Source organism: Sipha flava, unplaced genomic scaffold, assembly GCF_003268045.1.
Source record: "Sipha flava isolate LNK unplaced genomic scaffold, YSA_version1 66_pilon_pilon, whole genome shotgun sequence".
NCBI classification, from domain to species: domain Eukaryota; kingdom Metazoa; phylum Arthropoda; class Insecta; order Hemiptera; family Aphididae; genus Sipha; species Sipha flava.
In genome coordinates this window covers 298,249-325,366 of record NW_020273606.1, presented here as the reverse complement: position 1 = coordinate 325,366, position 27,118 = coordinate 298,249, and the positions used below count along the sequence as shown (strand labels likewise).

Genomic DNA, 27,118 nt, shown 5'->3' with positions numbered 1-27,118 from the left:
GGAAACTTTTTTTGATCGAACAAATGGATTTCATTATGTTTTATTAAAAATAATGTACGATGTAGCTAAAATATAGATCCATTAAACTAAAATAGACTATCATGCTTAGATGTATGAACAAAAGTCAACAACCTGAGTTTTTAAATCTCACATCGAAAAAATGTAATTAATTTTAATTATTAATTTCTTTTTTTTATAATATTACATATACGTTACTCACTGTTTATTTTTGTTTTTTATTTCAGTTAAAGCTACTTGAGATTAGGTATCTTTTTTTTTTTACATTTGCCGATGAATTTTTGCTATTTGTACGTACATACTCGCAAATATATAAATTGTATACGGTATATAAATAAAACTGAATTATTTATTTTGAAATCAACATTTTCCAACTTTGAACGTGTAATTAATATTGTTTTATGTAAAACAAATTTATACCAACATAACATAAATCCGAAAAATTCAATTTTTTAGTTGTTGTTTTTCATAATTTATTATTCCCATTGAGGTTAAATATTATATTTTCTATCTGTTTTATAGATAAATTGTATGCTCTCTAATATATAATATATATTTATAGTTTAAGCTTGAAAAACAAGTATTTTCAGTTTTAATTTGTTGCGATTAGTAAGTCTTAGTATTAACACTATAAAACAATATATTTAAAATTTATGTATATGTATAAATTACATAATAGTATAGTATCTTAAATAGTATGAAGTTTACGTTTCATTAGTTTTTGTTTATTGCTTAAATTTAATAATTATTTAACATTGTGTAAAAACGCATTTTTACTGAAGGGTAGTATTTATTTAGACTCTGTATACATTTAATGATATTTGTTGAGCATTTATTAAGTACCACTTTAATATCATACAAAATAAGCGTTCCTCAGAAAAAAAATACTTGAATAGTTATTATTTATTCTACATTATACAAACGGTCATTTAGCTAATTTATAATTTATCTATTATCCAAGGTTATCTCAAACTGGTTTTTTCGCATTGTATACGTTTGTAATATTGTTATGAAAAATATGTCGTTTACAATTTATGTAACCATTTTTAATACGTATATATGTGTATGTATATTTAATTCTACATTTACAACTTTGTGTCGACCGCATATAAACAGTTTATTAAATGTGGGTCCATAGTTGATATATTCAACCAATGAACTTAATATACTACATAATATATTTTCATTCGAATTAATTGATCATAGTTCATAGTTGGATATTTATGAACTATTAACAAGTAGCATAATGTAAAATAACATAATTAAGGAAACAAAACTGGTGTGAAAAATAATATAGCACTCGTACCTTTGTTTTAGGTATAAATATGTGTTTGTTTTTATATATATGAATACATGTATATGTTATTAATTATTATGTATACTCGAATCCATATTGACAGGCGGCCGTTCCATATTTATTTAATCACTATTGCGATATTGCTATTTCTATAGTGAATATGCAGTTCTAACTTTAATGCATATGAATATAGGAAAACATAGTTATTAAAAAATATTAATTTATAATAGCTGATTAGTAGTTTTCGGAATTGGCATTGACCTTTGAATCGAGTGCATTTTATTGATATGTACAAATGATGAAAAACCGCGACAAAAAATCTTCAGTTATTTTACCAAGTCTTAAACATTTCTGCAACGTATATTAATATTATTATTTTCATTTTTATTGACTTTATATTTTGTTGACCTAAATTATTGAAATAAAATAAAATATATAGTGCCTTCGGCAGTTACCTCTTACTCGCCCACGATAAGTGTATAATCGCGAAAGAAAGTTGGGTTAATGGTTTATTTGAAAAAAAAATTGAACTAACATATATATATATACATTAATTTAATTATTTTAAACAAATAATTTATAATTGTAAAGCATCAAAAATAGATAATGTTGTTAATTGTTTGTTTTTTATGAATATATGAAATATAAGACTATCTTTTCATTTCATGCAACAACTATACATGTTGGTGGATTTAAAGTATAACTTTTATATTGTTTTTCGTATTAGAAATTCTATACTCTTAATTTAAAACTTTTTCTCATTAGAAGAATTACTTTGTATTTTGCATATTTTTCTAAAATCTTCTAATTATCAGTTAAGTGTCACGCATAAATAAATAATTAAGTTTTACCTAATAAATAACATTACAAATTTGAATATATTTTGAATTTTCTTTTCTATTTCCCAAGAGTCTTATTTAATACATCAGAAATATTATTTTTTTCCACTAATAGGTAATTAAGCATATAAATGTTATTTTTTTTAAAGTAAATATTTGTGAAATGGAAAAACATACAATTTTATTATTCGTAATTAATGTTTTTCATAGTTAAAAAAGTGACTTAGAAAATGCATTACTCATTTATCGTATTGCAAGATTTTGTTATTTCTCTATTAGCTTCATTCACAACAATTATAATATTTGATTGTTACCTTTCAAAATATTTAAATATTGTAGGTTTGTTATTGCAAACTAAATTTAATTTAGTTAATTTTTAGTGTAAAATAACACGAAGTTAATATATATATATTTATGATTTAAAAATTATTTATAAACTGTGTATAATGTAATATAAAATTATAACTTAGACTATTATTTACGAGTATTCTTTAGTAAAATATTATTATATTATATATTATACTTATTACACGCGGATTTAATAATTTTTAATTTATAATCAATCATTTTAATAAAAACATTTGCAATGGCTAATACTTGTGTCTATTTTAATATCTGATTAAAACCATGGTTAAACATAATAACATTTAATACATAATGTATCACATGTTTTTCAGTTTAATGTAAGACCTCACTATGTAGAATAATGTACATTGAATCAATAACAATTCCGTTTAAATTTCATAATATATCAATTATAAATACCAACGTTGCTATCTATGTATTTTCTTTTAACTGCTTTTATACAGTTAGCATTATATTGTCATTGATAACATCTAATGATATTTGTCAATATGTTTAGTTGAACAAGACTAGAAAAAAAATTATTTTTTCCTATGCATTATATTTTTATACATTCGTGCACCTATCATTCGGATATTATACGACCACGTTTAGTTTAATATAATACGAAATAATTAGTGCTCCAATTATTTATTTAATCGAATTGGGTAGTGATGATTAAAGGCGATTAGACATTATGTAATAAATTGAATGCATTTTCGTAACCACAGCCACCGTGTAGTGTAATAAACGCCGGTACCATTATTAAGTGGTGCCGTGGAAAATTATGATCACATAACCGTGGGAAGCTGAAGTTATACAGACGTACACACTCGGTCAAACGAACAAATTAACAAACCGTAATTCGGTACAGTAATAAAAACGATTCATCGCGGTGTACCAAGACGATGATGCCTTATGGTGTTGCCCGAGAACGCTAAGAATTTACGCGTTTCACGAGTACGGGTTTTTTTTTCTCTCGGAAATTTGGATAAAAGCATTTTTGGCGAATATCGTGTCTCAAACGCCATTTGTCGAGGAATATGGGTTTTCATCGTTGTACGTACAATGCACGTTCTACCAGTTGTTTGCCACACTGCTGCTGTTGGGCGACGGACGAGCTGCCGCCGCCGTTGCGAACGTTCGAGCGCGCGCGCGGCGGTCGCTTCGGTAACACCGTGTCGGCGGCGGCCCCGTGTATGGTGGCGCGCGCGTTATCAGCGGCGGCGGCGGGTCCGTATGACCGACCGACTGCTCGAAGGCGGCGTCGGCGGCGGCGACGGGCAGTCCGTTTCCACACACGCCGTGTGTAGTCGGTGTGTTTATCTCGCGCCGTGTGTTAAGTGTGTAACGCGAAGTGCACACGTCGTTGCGCGCCCGATCCCGTGGCCTATAAATATTCAGCAGCAGTATTCCGTGGTCGTCCGTGTGTACTCGTTCGTTGCACATTTGTACATCATTCCGTTCGCCGTGGTTTTGCGCTTTTATTGAACGTGTGCATTGTTTGTATATCTTGTAATTTCGTACGCGCGGGACGTGCAAGGCGACGAAAGGTAGAAGAAAAAAAACCGGTCGATCCGCGACCGCAATCGAACGTGTGTGTACGTGCACTGGTATTATGAAATAGACGAGGGTACGCGTGCTCGGGTGTTGTACGTTTACGGAGAGCGGTACATAACTTAATATTATATTATAAACGTTGCGGCCGGGACAGCCCCACGCGCGTACTGGTACTGCGACGTTGTTACTGCAGCGGTACCGCACACGTTGCACACGGACGCGCGCGCGTGCGCGTCGTAATTCACGCCGTCCGGTGTTTCTGTTCGCGATGATGGACGACGACGACGACTACAGTAAAACGTGCGGTCCCGTGATGGACCGGCGGAACCCGGTAAACCTGGACGAGCTGTTCGTGCCGCTCAGCGTCAAGTCCAAAGAGTGCGACAACCTTGTGGCCGTGGCCGAGGAGGAGTCCTCAGCCGAAGACGACGAGCCTGCAGAAACCGCCGCGGCGGCCGACCCTGTAGTCGCCAAAGCTACTAGCCTAGTGAACGACATCAACTCAAGGTTTTCCAACGATTACACGCAGACCGTCGGACCATACTTGGACATGGCCGACCCTTCGCGCAAGGTCAGCGTCCGCGACTTGTTCAAACCGCTTGACTGCAAGTCAAAAGAAATGCAAGACTTGACAGAAGAACACTCTTCTGACGAGGAAGACGGCAAGGGTGGTGACGGCGGTGGTGACGTTCATCATTCGACTGGTGCCGAGTACGACACGCAGCAGCCACCGCAACAGACTCAAACATGTGGCCCAGTGATCATTGACAGCGGCAACCAGCCGGCCAAACAGCAATTGGAACGGATTTTTGATCGAAATCCGCATGAGGTACTTCCCATTCGAAATTATACAAATAGACTCGTTGGAAACGTTTTTATTTAGGAGAATAGTTTTGTTCTCTGTACGTTTTGTCTCTATTATCTGTTATCTCAAACGACTCTTCTTATTTTTCGCTACTGCGTTGTGTCGCGTCGTTATCCGTTAAAAATAACCCCCAACGTTAAGAGCTCTACCCCGCCGTCGTGTAACGGCGATGCCGCTGTGGTTAGATTCCCCTCCGCCTTCACTATCGCTCATTGGGGTTTTACGTAATAGTAGTAGTAGTAGTAGTAGTAGCAGTGGTGCCGAAACAATTTTTGAACCTTGGGGGTTGAACACAGCTACAAATACAGAGGAAGGTAAAGATATATTATAACGTCTGTGTTCAATAACCACATCGGTTGTTGATAACCAAATGATTCTTGAAATAAATTAGGTTATAAATCTATTGTACAGTCGCGATAGTGGATTTCCTATTCTGAAAGCTATTCTATTTTGGGTGTTGCGGTTTAATATTAAATTCTTTCCATTTTCTAAATAAGGGATAATTGTCTCCGTGTTATCTTATTCTTATATACATACATAGTACATGCAAGTTATTTCTATATAAAACTATTAGTTTACTGTATGTGTATGTTCATATTTAAAAACGGACAGTTTATTAAATATATTTGAGTCTTGTTTCTTAGTTCAACATTAAAATTAATATAGAATATGGATTATCTATTTTAGTCACGGAAGTGTAAATTCTAATAAAATGTCCGTGGGGGGCTACGCCCTCACGGAATTTTCCCGTGGCAGCAGTTGCCTCCGTTTCCCTCCATTGTTCCGGTGCCCATGAGTAGTAGTAGTATTAATAGTAATAAAGTTAGCATTCTTCAGGTTCATATAGAATTTTCCAAATCGTTGAGTTTTGCAGTAATACGATATTTATAGTATTGCAAAGTTAACGCTCAACGTCAAAAATAAATATTTCGTGTTAACTAAAAAACTTAAAACGTCGCCAATATTTTGACACAAATCTAAAATATATATCTTACACTTTCTCGTTTGCACTACAATTGTGGTAATCTTTTTAATTGTATTGTCGACTAATCGTTATTTACTTGAAACTTAAGCAATTGAGATATCAGGTTGTCTTGTATCTCGCATAAACAAATCTATAATAACCACATAATATCAGTAGACATGTTTTGCGACCTTCAGTACTGTTATCTACTAATTACAAACACCTGTATTATTCGTTAACATTTTTTTGATATTTGCAATAAAGTTAATAATGTAATAATAGTTTATGTAATCGGGACAATAAAAAAAATCTTAATCATCATGTTTTACAATGTTGTTGTTTTACGTGGGGTGACAATGTCCAGTTGTGTAACTATTTCTTCCAACGAGTCTTATGTGTATAATATATCATTATATATAACGCGTGTGATTACACATTCCATTGAAACACACGCGGTATATTGACCACGTGTATTTCCGGATAGGGTGCCGATGATGGTGAAAAGGAACTGCAAGAGCAGAAACAGGAGCTACTGGATAGCGATGATAAGACGTCTTCACCCGAAGATGATAATGGAGGTCCACAGCGATTGCCCGCGGACCCAAATCACGGTGTATTAACTACTAAGGACGGTACGCCATTGATCCGGTTGCGGAGTAAAAAGTCAATTATGGAATCGAGATTCAAATTAACTATGCGCACGTGGGACGACGTATGGAAGTCGACGGCTTGGGCGAAGTTTGCGCCTGAAAAGCTAAAGCAGACCTTGCAGAGATCGACTAGGAATCAGGGTGAACTGAAAGCTAGTAGCAAAGGGACCGCAGTGGTAGGGGCAGATTTGGGAATGACAGGAAAAACGGGTGAAGGCGAGACTTCGAAAACGACTCCGGTGCTGGTGAAGAAAAGCCGATTCAGAGTGACGCCACATGTGCAGATCGACGACCAGCCGCTGGTGACTGTGACTGCGCCGCCGCCCAAGCGTTCGACGCCAAAACCACCCCTGTCTTCGTCGAGCGGCAGCAGCGACACAGACAGCGATCGGCTGCCGGCGGGTCTGCCGATGATCGAAAGCAACCTGAACGAGCTGACAATGGTGGAGTCCGAGCTGAAGAAGTTGGAACGTGAACACGCCGCCAAGCATCAGCTGCTGACCCCCAAAAGTGACGGCGGTTCAACGGAGCAAAATTCGACCGCGGATGACGGTGGGGTAGCTGGCGACGGTCGGAAACAGCAGCACCAGCTGCAACAACGCAGCGGCGTTGTTGGTGACAGGAAGAAGGGCAAAGTTTCTAGCCCGAAGGTCGGTTCTAGGGCTGCGGAAACACACTCCAAACGGTTGGGCTGGCTAAAAGCGTTCCGCAGAAAATCGTCCGCAGACACTAGTTCGGAGACGACAGCGACACCCGCCTCGACAGCCGTTCAACCCGCGGCCTCTACCAAGTCGACGAAACATAAGCAACACTCCGCCGCCAAATCGTCGACCGGTGTTAAGCCGTCGTCGCCTAGACATCAGAAACAACGGACCTCCGCTAGACCAAGGCAACAGCAACATCATCATACCCGGACGTCGGCGGTGTCTGCTACCGCGACAATTCCACCGGTAAGCCATACACACTCGCACGCACACACACCTGCATGAGTGTACACACACAAAACGACCACAAAAAGAGATGAGGGAATGGTATGTTAAGTAAAAGGTTTATTCAACTTGCCTTTCTATGTCTATTATATTGTAATAGGTAATAATTATGCGCACAATCGCGTTCTAGACGACGGTGGGGTTACGTATACACAATTATTACCGTCGATGAGGTACGCGAATCAATAAAAATAATGACCGTGTGGTGTTTCGGCCCCGCATGTTTTTCTCATATTTACGATATGAACACGGACCATGGCGGATCGATGATATAGTTGCGTGTTTTCGCGTCGGCGGCAGCGTTTGGCACTCGCGAAAATTAACCGAACGACACCGTTGCTACCGTTGTGCGTGTGTTGCACACAACCGTCGCGCTCATCCCCCCGGCGTTTCGATTACGCGTAATGAAATTTACGGTAGATTTACGCCCTCCGCGCACCACGTTCTCGGTATCTAGTTCACGAATGCGTAGTCGTACTCTCGTCTCCGATGATTTTCAGGGATATCACGACGACTGTTGACAACGGACGGGTGTGGTGATCGTGTGCGACGGGTACGTTCGTTGTAGACACCCGCAGCTGCGTGTTACCTCGTAGTCTTAATTACCTCGTGGTCTCAATACATTAGTATTGAGCGCCCGGACAATAATAACAAACTGTAATGAACGTATAATAATATAATTTTTTTTTTCGTCTCGTATCTGACTCTCGTAATATACACGTATAGAATAATCGACGTTTCATGCGTTGCGTTATGTGATATTTCAACATAATTCGTTGAGTGTGTTCTTGGCGCATACGAAGTCGAGAGACAACGAAAATCGTAAACAAATCGGTTTTTAAAATATGCTGCGTGGCTTTTTTTTTAACCGTCTGGCTACGGCAATATTTCTTGAACTTTAATCGATAATAAATGTCTGTTGATGTGTATATTAATATTTTCACTGTTTATAGGATATTGCGAATCTTCGTTTAAGATTACGCAAATGTTGTTTTCGTAGGCTCGGTGTTCAAACGTCGTTTTTCAATTAATGCGTATACTATCTTTTGCGTCCGAAATAAAAATACCCATGTGTAAGAAAATAAAATAAACCACAGCTTTTATCCTCCTTGTACGAACAGTGTGTGTGTGTTATGACGTGCTCGCACGTAACACGTGTTCTCTCGCTAGAAGTTTAGTATATTTATCTTAATCTGGCCATTTCTACGGTTATATATATATATATATATATATATATATATAATATAGTATAGTATATAACTATAGTTAATTGATTTTTATTTGCACACGTGTGCGTGCGTGCGTAGATGAGATATACCGGTCGCCGATGTGTTGTGGCATAATGTGAATTTGGCTGTGCCATATTGATTGTGTAAACTCGTAATAATAACACGTGTACATATTGTACACACATATTTTATGTATCATTCCCTTGTCATTACCAACCAATGTTTAATCTAGTGTAATATTTTATTTTCCTTTTGACGGCGCGACGGTTGTTTTGTTGTTGAGAAATAACCGAGATATACGAAACGATGTAATAAAAATCGATAGTGTTACGGAGTTATGCCGCTGCCTTGCACGATTGAGATAGCGAGATATCGAGCATATGCTCGTATCGAGCAGCAGCACAGCTGGTCGTGTGATTTTCTTCGTCGTTTTTATTTCTAGAAATTGCCACCATGCTTACTGCCTCAATAATTATTGCCGTGACTGTACGCACCGATTGAGCTCCGATCATAGGTAATACTGGGATGATACGTGCGTTGGCAATCGGAAAACGGAGGAGTTCTTATTTTTGGCACGTCGGCAACTGCCGCTATAGTATTATAATATTCTATACCTACGCGCCGCCATCACACGTTCTCTCTTACTCTCGCACTCTCTTCGTCTATTTCTCTTCTCGACGACACTATTATTATTGTGTCCTATATCAACGCGATAATTTTTTTCTTTTTTTTCATACAAGCCAAAAACATCACCACCTTTCCTTCCGCACGGTCAAAGTATATTCGACGCACCATATGTTGTACCTATTATAAGTATTTTATACATTGTAAGTATTTAATCGCATTTTAAAGGCTCTATTATTATAGGTTTATGCTCGACGATGACGACAACGACTTCGATTTTGTTTATATTATTATAATATGTTCCTTTCTATCAAAAGTACTTGTTCGTTTATGTGACATACTTGAAATCACGTGTTTTTCACATAAATGCGTGTACATAATGTATACGAGTAACACTTATAAACGGACGGCAGTGTGTACTCGTTGCTGTAAGTAAGCTTCATTATAGGTAGATTTGCACTTGTAACATACGATTGTGGTTGAGATTTTTTTATTTATATTATGAAGTTTTGTCGCTCGACAAGGTCGTTGTCGTAGCAGCGTTTATAGAAAATATTTAAGTAATAAAATACAAAACGGACTTTGTCTCGAAATACAACGCTATTAAACTCGTGCGTATGCACGTATGTATATGTGTGTTCAAAGACGTTTTTCTATGCATATTCTAATGTGTGTTAACATTTATGCAATTAGCGTGGTTCTTGCTAATAACAGTGGCTTTTTGTAAAATATATTTTTATGATCATTTTGAGTGCAGACCGGTTTTTATGGAAAAAGAATACCCACTACTAACAGTTTTACAGGTTTTCGTACACAAACATACATTGAACGCAAAATTATTAGCGCTTGCATTACTTTTTGCGTCTGAGCTAATAATATTTGTTTCATATTTTATTACAAACGTAAATATATTACCTGTGTGTACGTCGTGTGTGTATTTGCGTCATTTCCATTCGATGTATTCATTGCCCCGGCTTGACCATCACATTATATGACCTTTACATGTTTGTCGCTTCCTAGCTAGCAAAAGCCTTCATTAAATAACAAGTAATTAGTTAGGAGATGAAAAACGTCACAATATTAATCGCGTGTTACTATGTCGTATTTGTTTGATTAATTAATTAACATTATTTGTGTCATCCCATTTTCCTTTCTCGTATAGGGCGTTGACCAGTTATCCTCACCAGCTGTTTTCGGCATTTAAAAAATGTACCAGTTGCCATCATATATAGTATACACAATTAAAATATAAAATAAGGGAGGTAAATATTTAAATAATAAATATAATATAATATAATAAATATACTGTTTATATGTAGGTAATATACAATGTAATTTGTCAAAAAAGTTAAACATCTGAGACTTATGATTGAACCTCTTCGCGTAATAATTTTAATGGGCGTTTAGAAATATTATCCACGGCTTTCCATTTTAGATTATTAGAAACAGTTACTTTCGTTAAATTTTTACACGGTGAATGTTTATGTTTGATTTTAAAAGCACCTTTTCATATTCACTTATAAAAAGCTTTGAAGTACACGACTTTAATGTACATCGCCATTTAATACCCATTTGTGTTATGCGATCTTTATAAAAAGTGTAATTATTTAAAACTAATAATATTTTTCTCTTTTCACTAAATATTCTCGTTAAATGTTCCATCATGTTAACGACGTCAGAGTTTTTCGTATACTAAAATATATCTAATAAAGATCTAATAAATGATAATAACACACGTGTTGTGATAAAGCCTTATATTAGAATTGTCATTTCTCGTTACTTTTATATCGGCAAACAGCTCATGGGCGTTTAAAATTACGTATTCTGGTAAAACTCTGTTCTTGCACTAGGTGATTTACCTCCTCTATGTACTGGATTAGTATTTTAATCGTATGTATAATATGTGAGGGAATTGGTATAAGTACTTTTGGGGGCACTGGTACATGCCCCTCGTATAAGAGTTGGAGTTGAAAAATTAATATTTACAAACCCTTATCATTTTTTTATTTTATTAAATATATAGTTCAATGTACAAAATATAACTAGATAGTACCGTGTTGACTGTAAGATAAAAATTGGTAATACAGTTTTATATTTTATGATTTTTCTTGATTTGTAAAAATGTGTTGAAAAAAAAATACTAAAAAATAAAAATAAAAAACAAATTTATAATTTTTGTTTACAATTAAATGAGTTGAAAATTATACAACGAGAGATTAATTCGGAATTTTAATTAATTTTATATTTGTATTTAAATTAAAATTATTTTCAAGTAATTAATTAAAAGTTATGACCTCAGAAAACTTTTCTACTTTATATACGATACTCGTATAGCTTTATACCGACTCGCATAATGTGCCATATTTATTTTATATTAAAATAAACATTAGTTCTACGTATATACAAGTACTTTATAGTGTTGCATAAGTGTTTAATTTTAAAATAGCAATATATTTCTGAAACGATTTTAAACCAAATAAAAAACAAAATTAAAAAACAACTATATCAAATATAAGTATTTACGCGTAATGATATATTTTTACGTTTTAATATTTTTCATATGTTGTGCTTGGTTTACAACTTTATAATTAAGGCATAATATTATTTATTAATACAATTGGAGGTAAATTATAGCTAATCTTGATAGTGTCTAATATTACCTAAATTACTCGCAACATTACTTCATTAAAGTATTATGCACACTATAAAAATAAGTAATTACAATAATAATAATAATAAAAATAAAAATTAATTATCTTAGGTATTAGAATGGCAAACTAATAATTATATTTTCGACATTTTAAATAGCTAACGGAACGGGAACATTTTTTTTTCTAATACCACTCATATAGTTCAGGGTCAATGAAGGTTATCGAATATAACGTGTCAACATGTATGTATGTCTGAAGTGCATATTTGTTTTACCACACGCTTGTAATTTTGAATAAAAGAACCACGATAAATAATCAAATATATTAAGTACTTTCTTTGGAAATAGTGTACGTGTGTGTTAAATGTTATGTTATTTTGTGTCCGGTGTTATAGCGTTTGAGTTACATCAAGCCGTATGATATTGAATTAATTTTTAAAAAACAGATTTCAAGAGTGGATTTATAATTGAATTAAAATCGTACTGCGAGGCGTTTCGTGGTCTGAAATCAAAACGTCACCGGAGGAATTAAAGAATTAAAATATACGCGTAGGTATGATTCGAAATTAAAACGCGTAAACAGCGCATAAATATGTGTATATATATCTATGTGTGTACGTATACATTATGTTTATCCGGTACAAAGCTGGATGTACTACAATTACGTGTGTCAATGCGAACAATTTTCATTCGTTTATTAAATTTAATCCCGTGCATAATGTTATCTGAATAACTTGGTTGCATAATTTGAATTGGCTTGGGTGTGTATACGTTTGTAAACGCGCATGCGCGTGTATTTCAGCTCGCGAAGCCTGTGAAGTATCTTTGAAAGCAACGACGTCCATAGAACGGTTAGTTATGTAAATTCAGTAAAAGTCTTGCTTGATTACACTCCGTAAAACCGTTTAGTGATTACTAATAATAATCTGACCGCTATGAAATAGGATTACGAGCGACGGCGGCTAGTGGTGAGGAGGTAGGAAAAGGTGTTATTTATTCCAGGACGGTTATCTCTTCTCGTGCGTTTGCGGTACATTTCTCGGACTTCCTTTTACTTTTTACCCTCACGGCCGCCGGCTAACTACACTCGATGTATAATGTCACAATAACATACACTGTTTGTTGTTATGTTCTGTTCGATTAATTTTCTTTTTACACCGTTCGAGGAATCCATAAAGTTGACAACCAACTACAACAACAACGGCAATAATAATTATCACGAAGTACGAGACGTATGCGTCGTGCGATTTCCGATAATAGCACGCTGTATGGTTTCTCTGATCGCGCACAATGGCCTGTGGACGAGACGATGCCGCGAACTGATGGCGCGCACTTTGTATAATAATTCCAAAGTGACCGTCGCTGATGCTGACGTCATTGAAAGGAAGTCGTTGTCGGCGGCGCGCGCGGGAGTACAATTTCGTTTACAGCAAGTCGCGTTATCGCACACCGCTGCTGCTTCGACTATTATTCTCCTTGTACGCATGGAAAAAATAAATAAAAGTTCGTTTTTAAACTACGCGTGTACATTGGCTTTCCAGAACTTATTGTCTCCGTTCTCGGTTATATATATTTATATGTCTCGTATACGATGAGTCGCGGACAGGGAGTGGTTCAGAGAACCTAGTGATTTTTTTTTCCTCACGTACAAACCCGCCAACAAAAAAAAAACCAACGGGATCGCGTCGGGGCTCTTTTTTTTTCTTTCTTTTTACACTTTTGAATAACATAGTTGGTGCGGGAGGAGGACGTCAATGAAACTTTCTAATCGATACACACACCGGCTATGCCGTGACTGCTATCATGTTATTGTGGACGCGCTATTGTCGTCGTTGTCGTAACCGTCGTCATGCACACGCTATGTATTAGATACTTTTTATTTATTACTATATTCAGTGTTCTTAATGATTTACGATTTATAGACACATTATGCACAGATAATAATGTTTTATATTTTTTCTCACGTTAATACTAAAAAAAAAAATAATAATAATAATGAGGTAGAGAAGGTTTAGCTGCCTTTTTGAATACCATTATTTTCCCAACTGGACACTGCTTAGTCTAATTTTGAGTAGGTCAAAACCCTTCGTTTTTTCGTAACCACTGCCACCGCGGATCGTGCGAACGATGACCGTCCCAAATTCGATGTTGGTATAATCGATACCACTATTTTTATAGTCAACACTTTGTACACGCCACAAGAATAATTATTACATGCGCGCGCGTCGTCTACTTTGTTCTCGCTGTTACACTTCATATGATATTATGTAATCACACGAATTACAAGTGTAAAAATATATAACAATATCGTTTATTTATTCGTATAGATAGATCACGTTATACGTATAATTATTTATTATGCTTCACTCGGCGTACACAATGTGCCTAGCACATGATATTGTCGACGAGTATTTATATTTTATTTATTTGCTTTTTTTTTCCCGTCCTTTTACGTAATAAAAGAGCAGTTCAAATACGCCTACACGACAACTTTCGGATTACATGGAATTTCGATTTACTTCGTGTTGCCGTTGTTGTTTGTCTTCCGTGTGAACACCACGCGTGTAACGTGCACACTAAAAACGTTGTCACGTGTATGTAAAAGAATATCGATGACGTTCGTGTGGGACGCCACCGGGTTATTATGGATTTGTACGTTTACTAGTGGTACGCATTGTAAAATTCGTCAAATTGTGTTTGTCGTATTAAATCTGATGTATTAACTGAAAAAGAGCGCTCGCATGAAAGTGAGAACGATACGGAAAGGGCGAGAGACGGCTCGCGTTGCTTTGTCGTAGTCGGTGGGTGGGAATTCGGGTGCAGACATTCCCCGTCGTCATTCCTTTTTACCCCGTTAATATCGTGTCCTCCACCACCCCCGTCGACGGTATTCGGTATGCTCGTGTGCGCACACAATGGTAGGAACTATCCGACAACCAGGCGCCCCATGTTGCGTGTAATTGTGTACACTAATACATGTCGGGTGTGTCTCGGCGAATTTTTTCGGAATGTTAAAACGTGTTGCCGTTTTCATTATTAATCGGTAAAATTTGCCCAGAAATCGCTTGTGTACACAATATAATTCCCCCGAGGTGACACTGGAAAGGAATTCCAATTGTCGTGACGACAGATGCGTATATTTAGTCTCGCGTGTTATCCGACGACAATACCATAAATATTGTTCTTATATTGAACTCGTTTCTGCGAGACGTTCGCGCACAGTAGTTATACGTTTTTCTTTTCATTCCCTTTATCTTTGTACCCGTTCACTGATAGGAAGTAACGAAAATATTGTTGTGCTCCGTGAAATGTAAAAATAATGTCGCTCCAGGTCTGTCCTTCCACACACGCGTGTATTTACATAATATTTTCGATATCTGAACGCATTTGCGTGTGTAATAAACACGTTTTATGAATTTTTCTGGTGCGAAATTGTCCCTCGCACAAATATTCCTCCCCCATCCCAAACAATGATGACGACACAGCAACTACCAACCTAAGTACGTCCGCCACGATTGTTGTATAGTTTCGGAGAATAATATTTCGTTGACGTCTCAGAATTCGACGAGCGAGAACCCAACTCCTAACGTCGGTCAATTTAATCTAAATTCCCGCGGCACGCACAAAACACATGCACGCACGCACGTCTGCTGCCGCGACAATGATCGACGTTTTGAATTTCGTCTGAAAATTGACCTATCCGAAGCAGAGTGATGTCAGATCAGTAGCGTCGCGCGGTGCCGTCCTCGCGAGTTCCTGCAGCTGCTCTCGCATTCCGAGACATAATAAACCTAACTCTTAGACCATGCCTCGCATTCGTGTGTTCCAGTAAAACCCGTACACATATTTTTATTTCCATCGCAAGTGTTGCGAGAGGTTGGTATTTAATAAAACATTTTGAATAAACGAAAATTAATCGTAATATACCGCTGCCCGGCCAACACACCCGTGGACGGCGGCGGTGGAGGAAATCCGATTTAATATCATTAATAAACGTCCGTGTTGCGTGGTTAACAGTATACGTATACGAACGCGTTTTTAATATACTCGTCGCCGTCGGCCAATAAAGTCGTTTTTCGAAACAAATTAATATGAAAAAATACGGGAGAATATAAAACATTTTGTACGCCAAACGGATTATTTTGTTTCGCGCGTTCGTAGTACGCCTTCCCCGTTTCCACCAGCACCGTCGTCACGCGTTCGTCTTGTCGAAAACGTGCGCGCGCTCGTCACTCGATCACCGCCCTCCGGAGAAGAGCGCAATTTTACTATCTTACGTTATTCGCCGCCGCGGTGGTCCGAGACACATTTTTCCGACGACGATAACGCGCGGCGTGAACATGCGCGATAAGTCGCGTCCGCTGTCGTAGAAGTATCGCAGGCGTATCGCGCAACATTTATTGCATTGCTGTCGACTTCTCGGATCGGCGTGCAACTGTTGCGGGTGTCCCGGTGGTCGGGCGCGTCGACTTTCGAAAACAAAAACGTTTCCGCCGAGTTATGCGTGCGCACGCGCGCCAGCGGTGCCCTTGGAACGGGCAGCAGATATACGCGTGCACTGTTAACCAATTGCGACGATTGAAACGTTGGGCTTGTCCATGTCGAAATATTTCTCCGGTGTACGTGCGACTATCTCGCTCAGCCGACGGTCGTGAAACGCAAGTCGTTTACGCGTATTTCTTACGTTGTTGTTTTTTTTTCTCCGACTTTTAATTACGTATTCGCCGAAACGCGACAGCGACCGCGCTTTGTTCCTAGTCCGTGTTGTACCGAACACACCCCGCTGCTATTTTTCGGACCGTATTTCGCGTATATTTATTCGGGAGCGTGCCTAGGAGAGTAAAAGGATTTGGGTGTTCAAACCCTCACCCGAAACGTTAACGGTTTTGGAAAAAAAAAGTATCGCTTAGTATTTTTCACGTAATTTAAGTTCGATACTTATCATAAACATTTGTTCGGGTTGTTCGTATAATGTCGATCTATCTAGTACTATAAAATTAACCCCCTCTCACGAAAACATTTCTAGGCACGCCCCTGAATTCATTATTCACATGTTCTCGTTGGACGACAATGACGTATTGTTCTGTATGGATATTTCTGCACCGTTTTAATTTTACGCGTCGCACAGTTAGTTTTCGATTTGACCGCACCGTCGTCGCTAACGTCCGCCGCGGTGATCGGTCTGTATAATATTGTCCATGTTCCATTTTCGGTGCAACCGGTGTACTATCGGAAACAGTCTTGCGTTATCATACATATTTAAATGTATGTAGATAACGCATTACGCATGAACACTTCGCTGTGTGATGTGTTCGCGGCTCGTATAATTTTATCCGTGTATATATAATATCATAATACAATATACGTATATGCATTTGGTGTGTATTGTTTTCAAATGCATCTAATCTAATGAGAACGCCCACGCTCCAGACGTGTGTCCTCCGCCAGCCGTGTGATCACTTGGTTCGTATAGTAAATCCGTATCAAATAGTTTCAAATATTAACACAAAATGCAAGACAAACTTATTAATATACGTAATAAACAATTTGTATGCGCGTGCGCGTTTGCATGTTTGTAACTTCATTAAAACTCCAAACTCAGACGCCTTATAAACGCGTCGTCGTCGGGCGTGTTACTCTTAACAAACGAACGCAAGGTTGAATGCTATTTCCATGGTAAACAATTTGGAATTTTCAGGTCAAACGAATTTTAACACACACAGACATACATATCTTGTTTTCGTTTCTAGTCGGATTTACTTCCAATTATATTATCGTGTTACGTTTCAGAAGCGTATTTTTGTTATTTTTTTTTTTGCGCAGAAGTGTTTTACACTTATTTTATTTATTTTCCTTTCTATTCCATTTATTATATCACACGTATATTCAGAGAACAGTTTAAAATAATTTTAAATATTAGATTTAATTTACCGTCACTTTTCAAATATGTTACGAATTACTTGAAATATTTTAAAGGCAGCATTAAAGTTTGCGGGCAGAGAAAATGAAATAAAACACGTGTTGTTTCCGCGTTAATGGTATTCTAAAAACTTGTGTATTTGTTTATTTATTTTTGATTCCGTTGCTGTTTTATAACCACAAATAAAATTCGAAGGTCTTGGTCTACGTAAACATATATAGTATAGAAGGCGTTTTGCGTAGGCAATTCAATAGCGCCCTTGAACGTTGTTACAAAATAAAATAATTCCATGCCACGTTCATTGCTATTTACAAATAGAAATAAGAAACGTATAACCGTTATTGTTTTTAATCATTATTATTAATGAATATGGTTTCGTTTAACGTGATATGTTTGAATTCAAATAAAAATAAATTGCTTAAAAAATGAGTACTTATTTACTGCGTCTAATTTATATCATGTTTAATGAAGACCAATTATTATGCGATATTTCCTTATGTACATCTTTGTTCCAACTTGTTAAAATTTAGAGCTATATATAGTAAGCCGTAATGGTAATATAGTCATTCTCGGATGTATTTGGTCGTACTTCTGTGTTCATTAAAACAAAATGATTTCTCGTCATAAGCAAGAGTTGAAGAAGATTTGAGCGGTTAAAATATTTATTATAAAATTACTAATTCCCGAGGAATTTAGTCCCTCTCATTTGGCTATAAATACGCAGTGATTTTTATTTTATTTTTATAATTTTTACTTATTAGTGGTTTCGGAAAAAAAATTGATGGGCATGAAATTTTGGTGTTTTATAACCTTATATAATTTTGTAATAATATAATATACGTATATATTTTCTACTAGATATTAAGTATTTTCCTAGATAAGGTTCTCTACACGGCTTATTGTAGGAAATTCAAAAATGTATCAGTATACTCATAATAAATGAAGTAGACTTTAATATTCAAATTCTATGTTAGTAAATTTGTTAAATATTTTAATGTATATGCATTTCTTAAAAAATAAATAGTTTTAATATGTCTGTATCGCATTTCACAGAATTTATCAAAACGTATCTAAATATTTTGTAATATTCAACTAATTAAATGAGAGTAAAAGTGATACACTAATTTTATGTAGTTAAAAATCAAACAATCAAATAACAAAAATTAAAATTATAGTTAAAATGTATCTCTAGTTGATTTTTACAACTCTAGTTTAGATAGATTGATCAGAAATTATGATTTTAAATTTGGAAAACCTATTAGAACTGAACTCCCAATGTTTTCATTATTTTATAATATTTTAATTACGTAGACTGGTTATTAATTGTATCATTGTGTATAAATGAAATATATATTTTTGTAAAAGAAAATTATAATATGGAGAACGATGGACGTGGTGGTGCGGGGAATCGATTATTGTGCAAAAATACTCATTCACGAGGGAGAAGAAAGTATTCAATACGAGAAAGCTTTTGTATGGTCTATTTAAATTTCAACTGTTATAAATGTTGGCGTGCCAAAAACCGACAGTGTTACGTGTTTATCGAAAATAAATTTTATCGATTAATTGCCTTAATCCCGACGTTGTATCGGACGGTTTATTTTTCTACTAAGCGTTTTAGATTAACGACTTGTGTACATTTTATTCTTTGAAAATTAACACAATTAACGTATGACATACATTTTAACTAACTGTACGCATAGTAATTTTTCATACACACACACACACATATATATATATATATATATATATATATATATATGATATTGCCGCGTGATATTTCTTCAAAGTTAGGCGAGTGAGTGTTAGTGGGAAGAGGAGCGAAAAGAAAACAATGGAATTTTCGAGCGTGTGACCTTTACATAATAGGACCCGTGATCGGTTGTTTGTGCTATTGCATATAACCCCGTATGGTAAAAGTTAAACAGCGATTAACGAAGGTCTAACCCAATACAAGGTATGTAGGTAGGTAGGTTCGATGGTGGCATCGTGTTATCGTCGTCGTGAAGAAGTTACGACAAACGCAAACACTTAAGCAGACAGCGATTACAATGTAATGCTCGGCGGTGGCGCCTAGCCTACGAGCACCCGCCCGTCATCGACTACAGTGTCGTCATTTGTGTACAATGAAACCCTCGACGTCTCTAGGACTGACGAAGGGTGTGCGTGCGTGCAAGTGTGTACATCTTCCAGCGCACCGGTAGTGCGGACGCAGAGGTTATATAATGTATGCACATGTTCTCATTGGTGGTCGAGCGCGAGGGTGTGTTGTATGCGCGTATTAGTCCCGAGTGTTCGCAGTGCCTTGAGCGTATACGGATGAATCCTTCCCCACCCACATCGCGTAGCCAAAGTGTACAGTTACTATTGTTAATATCGAATAAAAGCGGCCGGAAGGGAGTATGAAAATTAAAACGGAAATTTCGTTCGCGGAGAGAAAGCGTGCTCTCGTTCCCGAGAAAGTGTTGCGACACAGAGGTGGAGAATGATAGAGAGAAAGACGACCGATGGGTTTTCGTGTATATCGTAGTACATTATGTTGAAGAGATACGTCTCTCGTAAACGCGCGCGCGTGCTATATTGATTGAACACCGCGCGCGCACCGCACGCGTACACGGTCGCGCTGTCCACCGTCGCCCCGACAAAGACTGTTTCTGACCGAATGCGAACGAGGGCGCGCGCGTCGGGGCGGGTTGGTCGCGGCGCGCGCGCCCTGCCAGCAAAAAATCGCCACTTCGCGATCCCGTATGGCCACTGGCGGCGGGCATGGTGCTCGTGCGTGCGTTCCTCTACGCATATTTGGCCTTTCGCCATTAGCCGTTCGTGACGCGGTTCGCGCGAAAACGTTCCAAGGAAAATAATCGTCACCCAAACACTATACCACTGTGTTGAATTTCTTCGGCTCCGATAACACACACCACACTTCTCGGCGACGTATAGATTCACACGATATTATTAAGCGCATTGTAATTGTACTTGGTCGTCCGTACTCGGGCCGATTGCACTCGAAAATCGTTTTATAATGACTACGACGACCACGACGACAACAGCGGTTGATGAACGCGAACCGCGCGTGATCGTACGCCATCGCCTGCTGTTGGTAAGGTTGTATTGTAATGTGCGGTTCGTGCGAGTTTTTCTCCGTCCCGCGTATTAATAGTAATCATTGTTGTTGCTGTTGTTGTTAATTGTTTTGTTATGTAGTTCGCGACCTATAGAATTCTTATATGCATAACCCTTATCGCGAAGCATGCGATTTAGAACACTCGCCGTCTCTCTTCTTATATTTTGTTCCCCTTAGCTTCTGTTTTGATGTTATTTATCGTACCGTGTTCTCCTCTTCGCCGCGATCGTCATGGTAACTTGCGATCTCTTCGTGCGCTCCCAACGTGGACCCTTTACTCCCCCCGGTGAACGTCGAAATATTTACAATCCCGTAATGAAATGCGATATCCCAACAGTGTCTACGAAATGTCTCCACATAAAATTACCGTCGTGGACTACTGGTTAAGTTAGTAGTTAGCCACGGTCGCGTATCGTTACCGTCACGTGGAGGAGTTGTGAGCTCATTTTCTGAACACGATTTATTTTTATACTAGGAAAACGATTTTAACGTTGGCAAGTCGTCGCGGTATTCGACTAAAATACATACGCTGTCGTACTGTAGCCCGCGGGAGTATCCCCGCTAATCATCTGGTGAACTAATAATCACACAGCCGCGGTGTATCGTTATCTATCCCCTGCTTTTTGTAATGTAATAATACTGTTTATTTCATCTGCTGCAAGACATGCTTTTACGGACGTTTACTCGTGAGAGATTTTCGTAAATCTCCCTTGCATCACATAAGCATTTCGTCCCCTTTCGCGTCCTCTAAACAATAATGATAGTAACATCCCCGCCGCCTCACGTGATGTTATGATCGTAATATTGATATTAAATACGGTTTTATATACTGTGTATTGTGACACTGCTGCTGCCATTATCGATTGCATACGATAATAATATACTTGCCAGTTATTCGCGGCGGCAGGACATGTACAAATATCATATATTTCTTACGTAATTATTTGTATTTAAAAACGACTAGATTGTTTTCAGTTCATTGCCATTTGGGTCGTTGCAGTCGTTTATGCTGCGGTGTATGTTTGTTAAACGTTAACGCGGACGTCGGGCGTTTCATTACATCATATTATTTTACCTGAAATGATGGTGTGATACGTTTAAAATATATTTCTAGTTCGAATTACAACCATAATGAAATTTACTACTTTTTTTTTTTTTTTTATTGAGGGAACTATATTGTTGCACCGGCTATCGGTTGACCTTTAATCGATAAAAATATATACAAGTTCAATGCTAAGGTGAAAATCGCATGTTAATCCTATAAACTTAGAGGCATTTATTAGTGTCATTTATAGGTCAAAAAATTGCACTTCGAGGCTTCTCGATGTATTTATTGGAGAAAGTGTATAAATATATTAACACGAGTGTATATGATAAAATTAATATGATTATGTTGAATTTCTATGCAATTTCCTTTTCCGGAGTATTAAAGGTCATTTGATAAGGAAAAAAACACTTATATAAACTAAATTCACTTTTCTTCGTTTTCAATTTTTTTTTCTTTATATAATAAAAAAGTGATTTTGTGTTTTTGACTATCAGTTTATAACGATTTATATTAGAAAAAAAGTTTCGGTTATTAACCAATGTTTTATGTAATTCAGAATACAATAATATTAATAAAATGTATTAATCTTCTCATGACTATTTACGTTTAAAGTTCTGAACCCGAAGTACCGAACAAACCAATATATTAACTATATATTTTCAAGGAGATGTAGTACAAAATAAATACTTAGAGGAAATGCTGCGGTTTTTTTATTTACCGTTTACAAAAATTTTAATGCTGCACGGTCATTGATCAATTTAAAAACGGGTCAGCAGTGTTAAATATTGTGTTATTGAAGTATTAAACAAACGTCATTCGTCGTCTTGTATTGTTCTCATTTGAAAATATTTGCGTTTTACTTTTTTAAAACATTTATGTACTAATATTTATTTGTATTATATATACATATAGACTTAAAAAATATATTTAACATGTATTTGCAAATCATGGCAAACATAGTTCAAATTAGAATGCGGATCTATTTTATATTAAACCATATTTTCATTGCTAACCTCAAATATGGAGTGTAAAATAGATTTTTTGAATATATGTTGCTGATGGTGTTCGTCCTCAAAAAAGATTAAAGAAATCAACCGAATATGCATATTTGAACTTAAATTATGTTCAGAACTCTATTAATTAATACGATGTAATTGTTTATTTTAAGTTTCATAATACTTAAAATACTGAAATTTGACAATCCCATTCGTCAGCATTATGAAAAACGTATAAAATATCGTTATTCTGTAATTTTCTTGAAACTAAATCAAAACACCACAATTTGTTAAACTAAAATATACTGATTATTTTTCAGTAACATATTTCGTGCGAAATCTCCTTTAGAAACTAAATAATAACTACTTTTATTTTAAAATTGCAATGGAAACCGGTTGGTCGAGCGCTAAACGATTTGAAGTGCCAAAACTATCATCGCTTATTTTACTGTAATTTTATTATCATTGGAAAGTTGGGGCATTATCTATTGAGAGTGATCACAGCGGTTTCTAGCAATATTAATTAGTTTTGTCAGACATAAGGAGTTCCACAAAGACTTATGCTATTATCCAAAGAGTTATACAATTTTTTTTTTTTAAATTTATATTTGTGTGCTGTTTAAAAATATGTTCGATAATGAAAAACGGTTAATATTACCCATAACTTTTTCTCCCATATTATTATGCTCGTTTAAACTATTTGTACATGTCTCTGTAATACCAGTGTGAAATCATAATAGATAAGTTAAATTTTATTTCATGGTTATACCAGATTTATTTAATTTCCGTTTACAATGGTGCATTTGAGTTAAGTATTTTTGTATTAAAATGCGTATATCATCATAATTTAAAATCAAAGGTATTAAAACTACTTGATTGTGAATGGAATTTTAAAAACTATATTAGATTTAACTTGTTATTTCATTTTTCTTAATAGAATTGTCGAGCATAAAATGTTTATTAAGTTATAATCAAGTAATCACAATTATATTTTGTGGATCAGCATTACAAATATTTTTTTCGAAAATGCATTCGAAAGTGATATATTTTTATTCTTATGGCTTTCAAGTACTGTTAATTCATTTAACTTTTTGTAACGTGTTTCGTTTTTTCTACTCTTTACTAGTTTTAATATGATTCAATGTTTATTTTATTTTTTCCAAATTAACTGTTGCATTTTTAAAACTGTTAGTGCATTGTTATTTTTAAATTATATTTCTGTTTTTACATTCATGTGTGTGTGAATATACGTACTTATAGCATTTGCATACAAATTATTCCTCGGAACTACTCACGTACATTATTTATTATTTGTTTTAACGATTCAACAAAAGTAAAGGATATAAAAATAAACGTAGGATTTACTAATATCAGTTTCATATAGTTAATGTTAATAACATAACATGTTTACGAAGATTAAAAAAAAATGTAATAAATGAGAAATTGGATAGTGTGCAATTTAGTATTTTTATAGCACGTGATATGTTATTAATTAAATATACGTTTACGTAAGGGTATAAAGTCTATAAAAATTTTTTAAAAAAATGCTCCTATTAATTATATTGGTAGGAAAAATGAATCGCCATTGGTAAATGATAGGATGGAATAAGTTCTAATGAAGTATTGATACGTCATTGTTTTTGTATTAGCCTTAGGATATTATGTTTACACATACGCACACTTGTGTATTAATTTAATAGAAGAAATAATAGGATAAACGATTAAAATATTAATAAATATTGTTTTGTTCTAATCAAAGTGATAATAATTACCAGTATAGGTATATAAGAGAAACCTAATAACCGTTTTTATTGCTTAATATTAAATTAATTGTTGTTAGATGTTCAATTATTGTATGCAATTTAATACAATTTTATTGCTATATGTTTATTTCTCAACTTTGAAAATGTTGATATAGATTTGATTTGTATAAATTTATAAATGTACAGAGATTAAATAAAATTAATATAAGTACTTAAAGATATTATTTTAAAGACAATAAATGAATTATGTAATTATTATTAACATACATTATCTGTATTGACTGAAGGTAAAAAAAAAAATCATTGGACAACCATATTACAAATGTACTTCATATGTTTGTTAAAAATTGTAAATTAAAAATTATCTACGTACATTTTTAACAATGACCAAATATGTGTGTGTTTCGATCTTATTATCTATGCAAATGAAGTTGGTTATATATTTTACTATGACCTACGTTTAATTAGTACCAACGATTGTGAGAATTGAACTAGGACAATTAAAATCAAATTAATAATATTTTCTGTCGAAATTGCAGGTCATCATTCTTTGTTTAACCTACAAAGTTCATTTCTATCATTATAATTTATTAAGAATCCGTTAAAAGCATTTACTTAGTTAGTGTTATCTTCATTTTATTTGCATTTAAGATAAAATTTATTTTTATTTCTCATATTTTCGCAAATATAAGCAATTTTTTGGTGAAAATATAATTTATCAGTATAAATAAAATAATTTAGGATTAATGAGTGTGTATTATTAAAAAATGTAATAACCATGTATGTATATTAAAAGGTTTATCAAAATATTTTAATTACATTTTTTTCTTTTAATGGTAATAGTGATAGCTGTATCATGACGTTCCACTTTAATTTTTATTATAAATCGGAAATTTGAATAACCTTGATTTTTATTGGCAGATTAATTGGATTACTCATTTATCTATATCTTTATGCAGGTTTATATTCAAAATGTTTATTCAAAATGTCATTGTGTTTCTAGAGTTATACATTGCTGTAGTTTAAAATATTTACGTCAATTACTTTCAAAAACGATCTGTTAAATAGTTATACACAGTCTGAAAGTTTTTTTTTTTATTATTATTATTATTTCAGCACGCGTTTTTAAATATGATGATAAAATCCCGTCTATGGACGTTTCTGTACTAATTGTTGTCAATAGTTTTCTATGCTATATAATCCTAATTAATATTCATTTAGTTTGAATATGAAGGAGTTGACGTGATTTAGAGTCTTTTATTTATTGGAATGAAAATTAATTGCTCTTAAAAGTTTTCGAACACGCTGACTGACGTCTTTATGACGATTTCAACACGTTGAAAGTGAACATCTTAAAACAATTTTCTAGTTAAAGGAAATTTAATTCCATTGTGATTTCATGAAAACAAAACATCGAACATTAGTGTAACTTTTATTTAAATGTGTTTCGTGACTTGTTTTTGTTTCAGTATATGTGTTTCGTGACAACAAATTTTAAAACTAAACGTCCAAAAAACAAATGTAAAATAAAATAATTCACATTTTTATTTATTCATATCGTGCATGTTCTTAAATTGTTAGACACAACTAGAATTAAGTTATTTTCCGTAGATATCATTTGTCTTTGGTATGCCACCGGTATTAAACGACGTGCGTACGATAATTATTTTCTAAAGACTAAATTATCATTGAACGCAGCCCGTGCGCGATATATTATAATATTAACCGATATATCAACGTTACAGCCGGTTATCTATAGCTTATGACGTCGGTACAACTCATGTATACTTGCAATTAGTTTTAGTCTATGTGCGCTATTAATTCGGTCCCCGGCTCGTAAATGCGTTTGAAATGAAGTCTTAACAAGATTAAAGATAATCGTACCCGATGACATAAAAACGGAACGAATGGACCGTGTAAATCGGTACCGAGTCGAAAGTAGAGTGCGTAAGAAAATCAAAATCAAAGGCATCGCATAATCATAATAGGTATCTTTACGTAGTTTCTATTTGTTTTTCGTTTCGTCTCGGCATTATTTCTTTATTTTTTTTCATTCGTGACGCAGATTTTCTATTTTCACCAAGGCCCCACTTCGGCGCACGTCTAAATAATCGGGTGTGGGACCTGCAATACGTTTCACCTGATGAAACCACGCGGCGAACCCCGTCACCGCCCCTCCAGTCGAAGGAACTGTGTCGGTATATTAAAAGTGACACAAGTGCTCGCGAAATTGCCGAATCA

General features: G+C 35.4%; 1 protein-coding gene across 6 annotated transcripts in view; it reads left to right on the top strand.

The window, feature by feature from the left end:
- Positions 1-3,776: 3,776 nt before the first annotated feature.
- LOC112691708 (serine/threonine-protein kinase MARK2-like) overlaps positions 3,777-27,118 on the top strand; it is a 41,899-nt gene continuing 18,557 nt past the window's right edge. For 5 of the 6 annotated variants that reach the window (XM_025566082.1, XM_025566077.1, XM_025566080.1 and 2 more), the window contains exons 1-2: positions 3,777-4,885; positions 6,370-7,485. In XM_025566082.1, coding sequence (XP_025421867.1) covers positions 4,325-4,885; positions 6,370-7,485 — 1,677 coding nt within the window. In that variant the 5' untranslated portion in view covers positions 3,777-4,324. The remainder of the gene's footprint in view (positions 4,886-6,369; positions 7,486-27,118) is intronic. The other variant, XM_025566076.1, reaches the window with a different exon arrangement.